At 42.8% G+C, this 16,068-nt stretch overlaps 1 protein-coding gene across 2 annotated transcripts in view; it reads right to left on the bottom strand.

Moving 5' to 3' along the window:
• Window positions 1-596: 596 nt before the first annotated feature.
• The window catches only part of sema3aa (sema domain, immunoglobulin domain (Ig), short basic domain, secreted, (semaphorin) 3Aa), a 33,818-nt gene continuing 18,346 nt past the window's right edge, over window positions 597-16,068 (bottom strand). For both annotated transcript variants that reach the window (XM_055006675.1, XM_055006676.1), the window contains 14 exons: window positions 15,608-15,727; window positions 14,716-14,806; window positions 14,502-14,621; window positions 12,400-12,542; window positions 12,154-12,268; window positions 11,992-12,061; window positions 9,639-9,783; window positions 8,150-8,369; window positions 7,742-7,833; window positions 7,588-7,629; window positions 7,191-7,348; window positions 5,598-5,665; window positions 5,351-5,499; window positions 597-3,317 (listed from right to left, as the gene is read on the bottom strand). In XM_055006675.1, coding sequence (XP_054862650.1) covers window positions 2,586-3,317; window positions 5,351-5,499; window positions 5,598-5,665; window positions 7,191-7,348; window positions 7,588-7,629; window positions 7,742-7,833; window positions 8,150-8,369; window positions 9,639-9,783; window positions 11,992-12,061; window positions 12,154-12,268; window positions 12,400-12,542; window positions 14,502-14,621; window positions 14,716-14,806; window positions 15,608-15,727 — 2,265 coding nt within the window. In that variant the 3' untranslated portion in view covers window positions 597-2,585. The remainder of the gene's footprint in view (window positions 3,318-5,350; window positions 5,500-5,597; window positions 5,666-7,190; window positions 7,349-7,587; window positions 7,630-7,741; window positions 7,834-8,149; window positions 8,370-9,638; window positions 9,784-11,991; window positions 12,062-12,153; window positions 12,269-12,399; window positions 12,543-14,501; window positions 14,622-14,715; window positions 14,807-15,607; window positions 15,728-16,068) is intronic.

Raw genomic sequence — 16,068 nt, forward strand, 5'->3', positions numbered from 1 at the left:
GATTACAGTAGCCCTGGATCTTTTTGGATAAAATGAAGCCCTTTATGTCACAATCCCACCACTCTGACTCTACATCCATAAACACCTCTGTTAAAAAGTAGCAGCCATTGCTCCATAAAAATCCATATTTGAAAAACTGTCTCTTTCTTTCTTGTCATCCTCATTATCACCTGAAATGAAGTCACTGTCTTCTGCCTCACATCAGTCTATAAATTGAACTGTAGATGCTAATATCAGTGGCTTCTGTGCCAACGACTAGTTCACATCTGATACTGGCCCCGTTTTTTTAAAAAGATAAAGCAAACAAACAAAAGAATCTGAGCAGTAAATCTGAATAGAGCACAGTGTGAATGCAGCCAAAATGAAATGTTTGGGGACCTTTTCTTGGATCTCATCATCAGCCATGGCTGCAGAGTCATGTTTAAATTCAAGTTTCGATGCTGCAAACACCAAAAATGAAATGATTTAATCACACAGACATAACTGAGTTCTCTCATTAGACTAACAAACATATAATTGCTGCCTTGCGTCCAACAGAAAGTAGCTGAGAACACTGTGTACAGAAGGTTTTTGAGAGAAATGAGAACAAAGCAACATTTTTTTTGTAACGGAGATGTTTATTTAGACAACTGAATGCATGCCAGAAAGAACCGTGTTACAGCAGTTCTCTCACATTTCTAACTCTGAGGGAGAGACAAACGTTTGAGTGTTGAACACTATCTGCTCTAATTTATTGCATCGACACATTTACTCTTGTTGTGTATTCGGGGGGGAGACAGGAGGTACCGTTGTTGAAGATTAAGGAGCTCGGATCTCGAACAGCTTTGGCCAGAATATCACGAGTTGTTAATATCACCGTTTTGGCAAAAGGACAAAAGTAATTCACACCTTGCTTTAAGGGAATTTTTCACCTCTCACACAAAACACGTAAAAAGACGATTAAAAAAGATGCACTTACTGTAGGTAGCATTCACATGCAGTATAACGTGTCTTCTCCTCAGACTAGATTTAACATTTTTCTCCACTATTTCTTACAGAGATTCACAGCTAATGTTTTTCAGTTTTGGGGAATTATCTTACATATAACAGCTACTTGATGGAAATAAAGACATGTTGGATGGATTTGGGGAGAAGGGAAGACATAATGAAATGATCTGAAAGGCAAAAGAGACAAAATTGTGCTTATCGTCGGCGGGATCTCTACCAAAAAAATTTGAACACACAAAACCTTTAATTCAACCCTCACATCCCCAAAACAGAGGAATCCTTGACACAATTTCAGCCCAGTTGGTCCGTCAAAGTTCTTAATTGTTGTTGCCGTTGTTTCTCCAATATACTGATGAGCCAAAAAATACCATAATATCAAAAATAAATGCAACCCTTTCACAAAACAATGAGCAATAAATAATAATCAAGTGGTGTTCTTGTACTGTATATGTACTGTATATACACAGAGAGTTAAGTTTGTTGTATATATGTACACAAAACAACTGGCAGTCTTATTTCAGACTGGGTTTTTAGCATAGCCTACAACTGGGATCCGTGCCCGAATTCTAGAAATCCCAGAAAAAGCAACAACATAATAACTTACACAGGGAGCAGAAGGGTTTATGCACAATGAAGACGACTATGTTGCCTGCAATCTTTCCTCTTCCCCCCACCTTCAAAATAGAAGCACTGGTTTGGAAAGGAAAAGTAAATATAAAAGAAAAATGTAACATTTTTTTTTAGGTAGGGTGTAAAAAAAAAAAAAAAAAAAAAAAAAAAAGCCTCTAGAATTCCATAAAATAATTAGCTTATTAAAACATTGATTGACAACAACATGCACAATGCTTTCCCAGTTGGAGAGGGTGGTGACGATGAAGAAGCACTTTGTCTGCACAGAGGCATGACTTTGCAGTTTCATTTTTTCCCCCCACGTAACAATGCTTCTGGTTGTTTTTTGAAAACAACATGAGAGCCACTGGTGCAAGCTGTGCACACCCTTTATTTCCCCCTGTCCTCCTTTAAGGGTGCCGTTGTTACCTTTTCTCCTCGAGCAAGTTCTTCAAAATAAGCGGTTTTGTTCTTTTTTTAAAAATCCATTTCCATGTACACTATTTCGCAGTTCACATGCTCAGGTTCAAACACGGCAGCAGCTCTGCTTCCATAAATCTATGAATGTCTCCACAACTGTCCTCTCAGCACATTTAAGTCCATTTGCTTACCAACAAACACCTCACTAAACACCAGTCTTATTTTAGTAGCTTATGTACAGGAGGTTGAAGTGTCTGCCAGGCAGTATCCAAGGCAACCAGCCACACATTTACAGTATGCATTCCAGTTTTCAGTCCTCTGTTCATCTTCACAGGTTTATGTGCATTCGTGTCTTTGAATGAGAGCTTTATTGTTGTGTGCACTTCATGTATTTCTACCTAAAAAGTGTGTTTTTTAATGTTCTGGCTGCTGTTATGAAGAGGTCACTGAATCATACGTTGGACACACAATCTATGAATGTGTTTGTATTAATGTGAATGCATGGGTTTGTGCTTGTGTGTGTGTAGCTCTGGTTAAAATGTGTTCGTCTCTGTGCTTTATTTTTTTCCTCAAACGCTACGTGGGGGTCTTTGCAGCTCATGGGTCCTCCTGTTGCGTCCCTTCTTATTTTCCTGCATCCGTCTCCACTTGTTTGCGTGTTGGCTGCTCGCTCGAGATCCACCGGCAACCTGAGAACCGGCCAGACCGCCCTGCCCCTTCTGGCCGTTTTGTGTCTTCTGGTTGTTCTTAGGTGCCTGGCTGCTCAGTATGCCCAGATTTGACTGAGCTTTCTGGGTGTTCTGGCTCTGTGCCGGCTCCTCCGCTGTTGGATCTCCAGCCTGAAGCCAGGGTCGGCTCTGTGGTGGGCTGGCTTGCTGCTTCTGAGCATTAGGAGCCGAAGCTTTAGGCCGTATTACCGGGTTGGAACTGCCGGTGGCGTCAGGTTTGCCCTGACTGTTGCCGTTGGGGGTCTTCACCCTCTTCTGTTTGCGCTCTTTCTTCCAAACTCTGTCACAGAACTCCTCCACGCTGTTGAGCTCCGGGTGATCCAGGAGAGAGAGGAAGTCTCGGTACCACACCCTGTGTTTGGCTGAGTGACCGACGCTTCCTCCGGCACCAGGGAGTCCAGGTAGGATGTCACCCAGTCTCTGGGTGGGGATGACCTGCAGGTTGAGGCGCAGCAGCGGCTGGATGAAGCCGTGTTCGACCGCCTGGCAGTGGTAGATACCAGTGTCAGGCTGAGCCAGGCTGCGTATCAGCAGACCCTGGTCTGTACGGAGCACTCTGTCATCTAGCTTGATCTGAAAAAGACAGAGAGAAAGACAAAGAAATTAGAACAAGGGTAGAAGACAGGTAGTTCACAGGTAAATGGGCATTATCCATGTGTCTGAATCATAGTTTTACACCTTATATCTTAAAGGTTTTATTGGGTGAAAATCCATTTTTCTTGTGTTTTATGTGTCTTAAAAAAATTGAGGTGTAAGATAAAAAACACTTTTTGAAAAATAACATGCTTACTATTGCTGTACCTCAACTAGCTAGCCTCCCAGCTTTACAAGGTAGTTAGGATTTTATTCAATTTCAACGTAGAGATTAGCAAACCAATAGTCGACCTAAATATTTACAGTCTTGCTTCCAGGTAAGTCATTCACAATGACCCGCTGCCTTATAGTCCACCAGGTTTATTTAGCTTCTAGAGCTGCTTCTGCTAATTTTAAAACGTCTCAGCTATGAGCAAAGACTGGCTGCAAGAGTAAACACAACAGTCATCATGCACTCCCACCATCCTATTACCTGAAGATTCAGTGGATTACTTTTATTTTGGATGGCAATGTCCTGACAACAACTGGAAAATCTTTAGTGTCCGTCATTGTGCAGCAAATGTGGCTAATGTTACCATTAGGTTTGATTGTATTTTAATAGGTCAGAGCTCTGTGGAAATTGTAAAGCTGAATGACATCCAGAGATGGTGGAAACTCAGCAAGTATCAACCCTTTACTTCTGTTTATTTCTCTCTCACTGCCTATACTGCACTGCACTATAATACAGATGCATTCCCAATAAAATTGTTCTTATTTACCTATTTTTCAGTTCAGTACAACTGATCAGACTAATCCGACAGTTGGCAGCAGTAACAAGCAACGAGCCGCAGCAATGATCCTTACAGGCATTGAAGAACACAGAAAGATTGTGAATATGGATGGAAACTGAACAATTTTTTTAAAAAATGGCTATGCAAGGTATCTCTGGTATCCTTTCCCTCTCATTCACCCCCTCACCCTCCCAGTCCAGGCAGATGGCTGCCCTCCCTATGCCTGGTTCTGACAGAAGTATAATTTCTGTTCTTCTGTTATTTCTTCCCACTCTTGGCAAAGAGCTGTTCTAAGAAAACCATTGGGTTTCCCTCTATAATATAAAACTGTCAGGTATTGACCTTACTATATTAAGTGCAGTGAGATGATTCATACCGTAAAGTGTCACTACATAAATAAAATTAAATTGAATGCAAGTATCCAACAGAAATGCCTCTTGGATGGCAACCACTAAATGTAAACACAACTCCACAGGACACCTTTACATTTCTGAACACCCAGTGGACAAACTGAGGTTTGTGGTTTGGATACAACCAAAGACAACGGCACTGTATGAAAAAATGCAGCTACATTAATGCAGCTACATCAATCATCAGAGCTGTCAACATAGACTGATCTGGCACAAAAACATACACAGTTTTCCAGCAAAAAAAAAGCAAAACCTGGCGCAGCTTTAGCAGCAACAGCAAAAACATCAAGCCACTGTGGTCACCTATCGAATACGAGGCAGGGAACATTCTTTTTAGATTAATTTCTAAGCTGGAGTCTTGCGTATTAACATCCTTCCAGATAAAAATTATAAACCACTGTGTTTTCCATTTGATAAGCCTCCAGACTCATGGGTATATTGCTCAGCTGCTGTATCGTATTTCTCTTTCTTTCTTGCAGGTACCTGTAACAACATGGCCTGAACGCCCAGCTAGAAAAATACAGCTGTGGAACAAATTCTTGCAAAAGTAAATGGTTACATGCCAGGGTCAAAAGTTAATCTAAACAACCACACCCAGAGGTGTTCACCCTTCTGGGTCTATGAGGTTACAGATTAAGAGGTCAGTGGATGATAGAGCAGGAAAGGTGTAGAGATGTTTGCTGTGCAGAAATCTAATAACTTGAAACAGATAGTATCATTTTTATTGGCACTAAATTAACCACACCATTAAGGAATGAGGTAGTTATAGACCAGGTGACACTAGATGTACACATTCCAAGCATTTATTTCACCTATTTTTGAATACACACACCTCCTGCTTGCGATCGTCGTTGGGCTTCTGCAGCTGCCAGTAGATGAGCGCTCTTTGAGATTTGGGGCTGCACTCCAGGAACATGCTGCTGTTCTCCACACCAAACACACTCCTGTCCTCCACACTGCCTCCTAATCCATCCACGTCATCTGATAAAAACAAAAACACACACACAGACAGATGGATTAGATGTGTGCGGCAGTAAGAGGACGGTTAACAGAGTGTTCGTGTGAAGACTTTAAGGTACCGTGATGCTGAAGATCAGAGCACTGGGACAGAGGATCTCCATTCCTGATGTCCTGTCTTCTGGTTCGCCTGAGTGGAAGCGAATGAAAACACTCTTAGACACAAGTTCTATCAAATACATGCTCCTCATGCGTGTTGTGTACTGTTTAATTGCAGCCACTAGGGGGCAATGTTACCCAACGCCTAAGAGAATGGGCATCTCTTCAACCTTTACTCCACTGTTAAATTGTATGGATGAAAAAAGAAAACCACTAACCCCTTTGCAGAATGTAAGAAACATAAACCTGCTGAGCACTGAAACAACGTGCTTCATTGCCTTCCGATGAGCCGTTCATTATGAAACACATACAGCATTGTTGTGCCCTTGAAATATCTTGTAAAAGCAGCTGTGCTCTTTGTCCTCTCCATATGAAAGTCCACTATGTCATTTGCGTTTAACGGTGGCGGAAAGGTGTTTTCATAGTCTGGCTTTACTGACTAGCTGAGAATGTCTCCCCTGCTCCTAGTTGATTTAAAATTGTAAAAATCAAAACGGGGTGAGCCAAAAATGAGGTGAGGGGCTGGAAAGAAGGGAACAGAGAGAAAAAACTAGAGGCACTAAAGGTGAAAAAGCAACAGTGGTCAACCGTTTAACATCCTCCCTTCCGAGCTTTCGTGCGTCAAAAACATTTGGACACTCTCATTTCTTTTTCTCACATATGTCCCTCCTCTGTACGTTTCCTGGGCTAACATTCCTGTCTTTTCTGGCCGTCTGAGCACGTGCAGGGCCGAGTGTCTGGTTCTCATTCTGGGAGGGAAAATATTTGCAGTGTTGAGGAGAGCTGAGAGGAGCCGGTCCTGGCCTTAACCATGGGGTGTGCCACCTCCTCTGTAACCCTGCCAAGCTGGAGTATACCCACTGGCCTACTTCTGCTGGTGTGAGAAGTTCTGGATGAATGAGACACAGGGGTGTAGCGCTGAGTGAGTGTGTGTGTGAGTGTGTGTGTGTGTGTGAGGGCTGCTTTAGTGGTCAGCCTAATCCTGCTGGATACAGCGGAGGGTAATTTGAGGGTGTGTATGTTCATACCTCCTGGCTGCAGGGTGAAGCGGTCAGACAGCTCCTGTTGGCTATAATTTAGTGTGTGTGTGTTATGTGTGTATGTATGTTCATGTGTGTGCATCTTGACTTTAGACGGATGGAATCACAACCCAGAACAACTGTACTGGCACCGGTGCTAACCCAGGTTGCTGGATTGTACTTGCTGGAATGCGTGTGTGTTTAATGACTGTATTTTGTGCCTGTGTAATATAGAGATTACTTCCACGTTTGGATGCCTGTGCTGTGTATCTACTGTGTTGGATTTTCTGCACTTGCTAATATGCGAGTGGAGGTCTGAGGTCAGAGGATGAAGGTTGCCCTTGAGCATAACATTGAAAACCAACTGTTTGGAAGCAACAGTAGAACGCAGGTGTACTGATAACTCCCACGTGTGGCTATACGCGATGACGTTAATACAAAGGCAAGATGTTGCTGAAAAGGAGAATGCAAGCTGAGCAGACCCTCGGAGGATAAATAAAGGTGATAGAGGAGTGTTTAGTGTGTGCAGGCTCCTACCTCTTGGCGGTAGGAAAGTATCTGGAGCACTCAGCACCGTCCCAGGCGCAATAAGGGTCTCTGGCCAGGCAGCACTCAGCGCAAGCTTTCCCATACACCTCGCAACGGTGTAAAGACATCTGTGATACACCCAGGGCTGAGCCAAGGTACAGCTGTTGCTGTGGGAGCCAGAAAAACAGCAAGGACGTAAAAATTAAACTCTCCTGTGTGGCTCACTTGGAACAGGTTCTTGCGAAAAGAAGGTGGTTAGTTCTCAGTAGGCACATTTGATATCCTTGCTTTTCGATATCAGCGTTTTCTTAAAGGCCCAGAACTTGTCTTTTTTTTTTTGCTTCACTTGGACCCATGGCCTTGTCAACTACTTTTGGGTGAATTACAATGTGTGAAAAGTTTTTACCTGCTTGGTGGACAGCTCCATAGCAGTAATGGGAGTAGGCTCCTGTACAAAGCAAACACAGCCACATTTAACACCACGTCTATGGACAATGTGAGTATTTTTATAGGGAGCAGCTTCATAGCTTGTTGTTAACACTCAATTTTCAATGTCGTACCCTAAAGACAGTCATCTCCTCTAGCACAACCTCCTCTAGGTCATGCCAGCTCTCCCTGGGGATCGTGACCACCTTCAGCACTGTTCCCACATCTGAAAGACAACATACAGAGATAAAGCAAGGGCAGGTCTGTGTAAAGCATAAACACCTTTGTTTATTCAGAGGCTAAATCTCCTGTGTTGAAATATGTGCACATGCCAAATTATACTCTACCTATATGTAGTTTTTATATATTGTTTGAGCATTTCACTGTATAGAAGCTACTCTAGATTCAAAAAATATTCAATGAAATGACATTTTTGCAGCTTTATTTGCAAAATTATGTCAAAAAGCTTTAAGTGGACCAGTCTGCCATGATAAAACGCATGCTAAAGCACTAAATAGATGACTTCCACATCTGTCGTTCACCTGTGCCGATGAACATGACGTCATACTGGCCGTCCTCTGCCTCCACTCTGTCCACCACCAGCTGGGAGAACTGGTAGTCCACGTCTGTCCGTACCATGATAGGACGTCCACCTATCGGGTGAACCGGGTTGTACATGGCTGGGTGACCTCTGGCGAAGGTGATGACGTCATCGGGAAGGTCCTTGGTAGAGTCAAAACCTCCAAATGTCTTGCTGGGGCACTGAGGAGATGTGAGAAGTTTATTATTTCTTCTAATCTCTTTGTCTGTATTGGATCATTCAATGAATAATGAATCTACGCCTCCCACCTGACCACTTCAGATGCTTTCTTTTTATGAGCAGAAACTTTAGTATATTTGATGAAGTCATGCAAAATTTTACCTTCATGCTCTGAATATTTTCAGAGTTACAGGACCTTGAAGTAGATAGGGGTGAATGGAAATTTGCATCACTTTTCCAGCTTTTTTAAGCCCTCATGTCTTCATAAGTACAGGAGACAGACACATGGAATTTTCTAGGATGAAAACACATCTGATCTCTGTTAAAAACTGCAACAGTAAAATCAATTTTACATCCATTCCAGGTGTCACAATCTTAAGCCAAAATTTTGTTTTTGTTCAGGACGATTTTTACTATAAGTGACTTTGAGCATCAACATATTGGGATGTACCATAGTCTCAACAGCAAAAAGAATGTGCTTTTCACACAGAAAGAATTATGATTAGAAGATGAGCCTGGTAGCAAAATGTAGGCCAAAATGACAGTTTTTATTTGCTCCCTCTTGTTTTGACCAACCCCTATTCCTACATGGTGATATGACCCTTTAAAGTTAACCCAAAATGCGTTTTTTAGGGTTTTCTCCAGTGAATTCTCAGTAAACAGATTACACTTCCAGGGTACCAATGTCTGTTTCTATTACTCTGTGCCACAGATATTAAACTGGTGCAGTTTTGTTGCTGAAACTATGACATACTCTATGATACTGATGCTCAAACCGTGCTGGATAAAAACAAGATTTTGGCTTTGGATGACGACACCTGGAGTGGATGTATAACTGCTTTGGTTGCAGTTTCTAACAGATGTCAAATGTGTTTTTCACCCTGGAAAATTTCATATGACTATCTCCCTTCCATCTGAGGTTATGTGGGCTCAGAAATGTTGGAAAAGCTAACATAAATGAAAAAGCATGAAATTTTGACCCACCCCTTTGTAGTTAATGGGGTTGTAACTTGGAAAATTTTCCTAGTGTGAAGGTAAAATTTGCATGGCTTTATTTAATATACTAAAGTTATGATACATAAAAAATCAGCTGATTCTGAGAGGATCATGTGGGAACTTTTTTCACATTTGTTTGATTTTATGTGGCATGACACTATTAACCGCTAATAGAAAGCAGCCATCCATGTGTGCTCGCAATGAATCCTGTGGCAATGTGACTTTATTGCTTGTAAATTTACTGCAATCGTGTAAAATTGCCAATGAAGACTCACAGTGCCAGGGCGAGGATAGGGCACCCTGCCTTGGAAGGGCACCCACTGGTAGTTGGGTCCATCTCTGTGGGCGTAGGGACCCAGGAAAACCCTCCTGATGTCTGCCATGTTGTACATACAGACTGCTGAGCCTTTAAATATGTTACTGTGAAGGGAAAGTGATGGAAAAAGAAAGGTAAAGAGAGGGAGAGGGCGGTGAAATAAAGAAAGATGAGAAAGACAAACAAAAGGGATTCATAAATGACTGTTCACAAGACAGGGATTAGGAGTATGTGAAATATTGAAGAAAGACAACAAAATGACCCTTCATCGCACAAAGACAGAGAGGAGCAAGGTTGTCATTACCTAAGTATAGGAATGACAGATTGGAACTTCTCTCTGATTGCTTCCAACCTCTTGAGAACAGACAGGAATTTGGGCACAGCACCAACAAAACAAGGAGACCTGGTGCAGAGCATATTTGAAATCCCCTCCAATATTTTTGCGAGCGTTTGCTTGTGCCAGATGGGTGGATTGTGCTTTCACTAGACGAGGTCCAAAGCAGGCAAGGGCGATCAATCATGCTAAAAAAAAAGGGGGGGAAATGATGTGGATTTTCTTTCAATTCATGCTCCGTCGTGGGTCATCCAGAAGACAGCAATTTGAGCTGTGACTCATTTAAACTGAGAATTTGGGAGTTCCACGTGAATATTCCAAGATTCCACAAGAGTTATTAAAATATTTAAGTGGAGATTGTGACAATGTAAGCTGGCTGTTTGCAATCTATGAACACCATGTTTGAAAAGATCTGTTTCTCAGCTTTTTTTGCTCGGTTGGGCTGTTCAAAACTAATCTCAAGTTCATTCATTAACTTTCCAAGTCTCACTTTTTACAGATGGCAGATTTTTCCTTTTGGACAGCAAATCTCCTCTTACAGGAACCGAGGGCTTCAATAAGATTCAAGACGTCCTTTGTCTTGCTGACTGCAAAGGGAAGTTGTATCAGACTAATTAGGGATGTGGCTGGCATACACACAGCCACCAGTACTCACCAAAGCATGGAAGATGAATGGATTAGCATTTGAAAATGTTAATTACAGAGAAATTCAATTAACTCCAGGGGCAAGAAAAGACACTCCAATATCTGTGCTTAAGAAGAAGGGCGAACATGTGTTTGTGCAGATACACAGAGAGGGAAAGAGGCGGGCAAATTCACCTCCAGAAAAAGGCACAAACACACAATCACGCACACACACATAGAGGCACAATCAAACATTGATCTGTCAGTGGCAGCTTCTTTGTGCCTCATTAAGCAGTGATATTAAAAGCCGGTTCCTCTGAATCTCTGCTCTATTCATCTCTGAAAACCGGCCACTTAGAAAACCAATTAAACCACTGTAATTCCTCAATGCCCCATAATTGAATTTTAAAGTGTACATGTGTGTGCGTGCGGGTTGGGGGCCGATGTGTAGGTGTACGCCCACCGATGCGCACCAACCCTCTCGGTTTGAATACGTTCCAGATAGCTGAGAAAAGCCATACGGGTCTGGTGATGCAAGGCGTCTGTCAGTATGTGTTAGCTTGCACCGCTGTTCCATTCAGCTTGTCTTATCATTAGCCGTGATTGATGGTGAAGTGTTTGTCCTCCTTTCAAAGCGGTTCACAGACAGTGCTGGACGCAAAAATACTCTCTCCCCCCTCCTCCTCCTTCCCAAATGCAAATTCATCATCATCATGATAAGTGCCACCATCTGTGCCATTTCAACTCACTTATCTGCCTTGCCCCCATGCCTTCACCTCTCCACATGCTTCAATAGAGCCACACCCGGCCTCTCAAAACCCCATTCATGGCTGGGGCGGCGGCCAGGGGAGAAACGTGCGTTCCCGCTAAGTGAATATCATGTTTCACCCGCTCCCTCCTGCCCCAGTAATCTGATTTCCACACAGGCCTGCCAAGATTTCAGTGAAAAAAAAGGGGGACAGGTAGTGAGGAATGGGGGGAATCGGATAAAAGTAATCTCCTATCAGTGATATGGGGAGGGTTGCCATCGAAAAAGGGGAAAGCAACCATAAGACACCTGTAAGTGGATTACGGGAACGCTGTCTGGGAATTTGACGGCGGCACACTCGGTCGCTCGCATCCTGCCATGTCATTGAAAATGGTTTCGGAAATTACAGATAAAGGATGTGAAAGGGAAGGATTCCTGAAAGGAAATGTGAAGCGTGTGTGAATACTGAATACATATCAACTCCTTCTGATCTCCTAGCAACAAATCAACAAAACAAATATGATGCTACCAGTGTTTGTCGAGCTGTTTGGGAATCTGAGCCCTTTACTGGCACGCTTAAAAGAAAAGACCTGCACAGGATTGTACCTGGATGTGGTGAATACAGCGTAGATAACTGGATTCTTTGGGTCCTTGGAGCTCATCAGAAACACGTCCTCTGAAAATCAAAAACAAAAAGGGGTGAAGGCGAGGGCTTGCAACAGGATTTCGAAGAGAACCGTGAGGTTATGCGTATAAAAAGACACTTACGCAGCTCATCAAAGTGTGTATCGATGCCATTCACCCCTGGGACTGAACACATTAGTCGGGCTTTAAGGAAAGTGGTCCATTTGTTCACCAGACTCCTGTGACCTCCCATGTCATTCTGCAACAGCATCAACACATTTCTCTAAGCTCTCACCTCATTATGTGCTTATTTCCGCAACAGATCTGTAATCAGTTGGCCTTTCCATTGCTTAAAAGAGAAGAATATTGTTTGCTTGTGTGTGTTGTTACCTTACACAGTTGTCCTATCCTGGCGATGGTAGCCTTCCCAGTGTGCTCTCCGTCCATGGCGTTCTCTTTGAAGAACAGGAAGATCTTGTCGTCTTCAGGGTTGTCGCTCTCGGGGATCAAGTGTACGCCGATGAACCTGGGGTCTTGAGGATGAATAAAGCAGACAAACTTACAAACTCACCCCCCCTACACACATATAATTTTACAATCCAACCTCTGCCCCAATGACAATCTTTTCACCCCTATTTTACACCTCTGAAACCAATCCCCCGTGATATTCTCCAGTCACGGCTCAGTAATAGCAGCCATTCACTTTACACCCCGGCGTTACAGCATCTGACTTTACCTCAAGTGAGCTCTCCAAATCCAAATCCCACATAACCCCTGTCTCTAGACCACATCCTCGCAAACACACATGGCTCTGATTGTCCTGGATCACACTTGAATAAATTTATCTGGAGAGAGGAAATCAAAAGCTAAACGGAGGAGCCGGTGCCACGGGGGATGGAACATCTGTGGACGTAAAAAAAAAAACAGGGGGCACGAGGACTGAAGGAAAAAGCGGCCGCAGTCACTGAGGCGTCGTCACGCGTAAAACAAGCCCGCACCTAAAAGCTCCGGGGTTAGCTGGACAGAAACAAGCAGTGCCGTGTTACACCTCCGTGGCCGTTTAGGATATAGAGTAGCTGTGAAAAGGGAGAGTGTGGCCAAAGTGGGAAGCAGATTTATAAGCGCTGTGCGGGTGCGAGACCTCTGGTATGAATCATGTGTACCCCACACACGCTTCATACTTCTATGCCATTAAATCTACAGGTTCGTAAATTCGTCTGTGGATGCGATCAGGTACAAAAACAGGCTGCTGCCGGTGTCGCCAACTACTGAGGTCACACAATTCATCACATTTAATTCCCAACAAAAGGCCACTTCATTCAGAAGGGGGTTTAATCCAGCATCTATGTGAGTGAGAGGGCATTAAAAAGTGAAGAGATGTGTAAATAAATTCAGCGAATCAAGACTATCGAACCTACCGTTTAACCCTAAATCCTTTTAGAATCAGCTGCTATTAAGGATTCATCCCCAAGTTTCTCTCTTGTTACATTTGAGTACCATGTAACCTTGTTGATAAAGGCTCAATAGAATATCCCCAACCCAGTAATCCATGCAATTACAATCCCCTCTTTGTGGGGAAGGCGTTGGATTTTGCGGAGCCGGATGGATACAATCCCCCCAGCGTATTTGTTTGAACAAGGTGAAAGATCGATGGGGATTAACTCTACAACAATGACTTCTCCCTTTTAAATCGCTCTTTATTAATACGTCACAGTAATCAGCACCGCAGAGCAGCGGTGATTTTTGATGGCGCTGGGGGAGGTGGTTGGGTGGGTGGTTTGAGGGGAACTGGGAGGAATTTGACTCCACTACAGGAAAACAGCTGAGAGCGGATTAGTTCTGTGGGAAAGAGTGAGAAAAAAAGGGGATGGCACAGCTTGAGGGAAAGGTTCAAACTGACCTTTTGTGGCTCCCTAAGTCCTCTGCGGTGCCGAAAGATAGCCAGACAGACTGAACAGTCAATAACCCTCGATGCAGCGCTAATCTTACTAGCGCAGGCAAATCCAGTGACTTTGTGAATGGGCTCTGATATCTGATGTCTGCACATGAATGGAAATGATCGGAGACTGGAGGCTTGTGAGAGAATTTAATGCTTCAAAGTGTTGAAAACCTCAACGGTATCCTTTTTACAAATAATGGGCAGAGACAGGGGTCAACTTTCTGAAAAGCGGATGTGAATATAGATCACAGTTGTCCACTTTGACCAAAGGGTGAAGCTTGCTGGAGCTTGTTAAGTTTGATAATGTAGTTTATCTAGTTTGTTCAGTTTTTAACCTGCACTAATGGTTTGTAGATAGATCCATACCAACATATTTGAGCAGTCTAGTAAAATGTCAAACTAAACTTCTACAATTTCTTCATAAGGAAAAACTACATTATTCAAAACAGATTTGCTTTTTTATGAGAATACTTTGCTTGGGGGCTCAGAGTCCTAATAAAAACAATCTTTAATTTCATTTTAGTTTTTTTTTTTTTTTTTTTTTTTTTTTTACCATTCAGCCATCTTGAATCATGCTGCTCAGTTCTGATTGGATGATGATCTCCCAGCGTACGGAAAATAGCAAAGTCCCTTCCCATGAAATCAGCAGATGTGCCAGAGTACAGCTCTCCGTCTGCCAGAGAGAAAGCAAAGTTAGGAACAAATGACCAGCTCTCGAGCGTATTGTGCACTTCCTGGAACTAATAAAAGGCAGAGATCAAACTCACCAATCAGAAGCGAGGCCGAGAGCATTTTGGGGTCGTAGGGGCTTTTCCCGCGGCCGTTCTCGAAATGTGAGGCCAGTCGAAAGATGTTGTCCTGCGGTGGAGAGGGTCAAAGATCAAAATGAGGCCAATGAGAGCCACATTAAGCCTGGTTAAAGGTGCATTTATAGCCAGTGTTTCAAGTTACAACATATCCTCATTATAGCACGCTACTTTTGGGCCACGATGCCGAACAAAATCGGTCACACATGAGCAATGAGCTGTGTTTTTTTGCTTTGGTTACTGATCAACAACAGTTTCTGTAGCAGTGCAACAAGAAAGAAACAACAGGGATTAAAGTAGGATTAAACAGCAGAAGCAGACCTCCTTACTTCTAGAGTCTTGGAATAAATTAAAAGTGAGGCCCAACTTACTCACTTTTCTTTAAATAAGTTACTGACAACACTACTTTAACTTCAAGTGAACACATGCAGGGTTGGCTATGGTGAAAAACTGCATGGTGCAAACAGTCATTCTCCTCCTCCATTGTTGGGCAGCAGAGCTCATGCTGGTACACTGATTAACCTGTAGACCTTTATCAAGATGACTGATTAAACTTTTACGTAGGAGAGCCGTTGTTTAATATCCGACAGCTGTAATTGAACCATGTAGTGACCACTATTTTCCACTTCTTCGCACAAAAGAAAACACCGATGGGTAGATAATCAATTTAGTGTGTGTGTGTGTTAACATTTATTCCATGCAGTGCAGTTCTCTCAGTCATTCGTTCACTATATAGCCCTGTTGTCACATTTCACGACTGCAGAATAAAGGTTCAATCGAGATCTAAATTACCTCTTGCATATATATAACTGATTAACAATATTCGGTTGCATTAAAGCACCAAATGTATTACCTCTGCCCTTTTGCCCATTTCCAGATAAGCACAAATGGGGTGGAAGGCTCCTGTGCCACAGATGTACAGATGGGTCTGGTTATACGGCTGGAGAACCCGGATGAAGTTAGAACACTCTTTCTAAAAAAGAAAAAAGGAAAAGGGACATCAAGCCTCCAACTTGTGGGTTAATTTCATACAGTGAGACAACATGCAGCTGGCAAAGAGATTTGAATACGGCCTGTCTAGCATACTATATAGCCTTGAAAAGCATATGAAACTGTGGGGATTTTTATGAAAGAGCTTGCACATGTTAGCAGTAATCTCATACTTCCAATTCTCTCCTCCGTATCACAAAGTTTAAATTAAGTTTTATCCTTTATGAAAATAAAGTTGACATTTTAAGCAGAGAAAAGCGCTAGAAAATAGGGACTAATAGAAAGCAGAGAATAATAGAGAAAAGCTTTGTTGGAATTCCAGTT

The sequence above is a fragment of the Amphiprion ocellaris genome, chromosome 21 (genome assembly GCF_022539595.1).
Source record: "Amphiprion ocellaris isolate individual 3 ecotype Okinawa chromosome 21, ASM2253959v1, whole genome shotgun sequence".
Taxonomy (NCBI): domain Eukaryota; kingdom Metazoa; phylum Chordata; class Actinopteri; family Pomacentridae; genus Amphiprion; species Amphiprion ocellaris.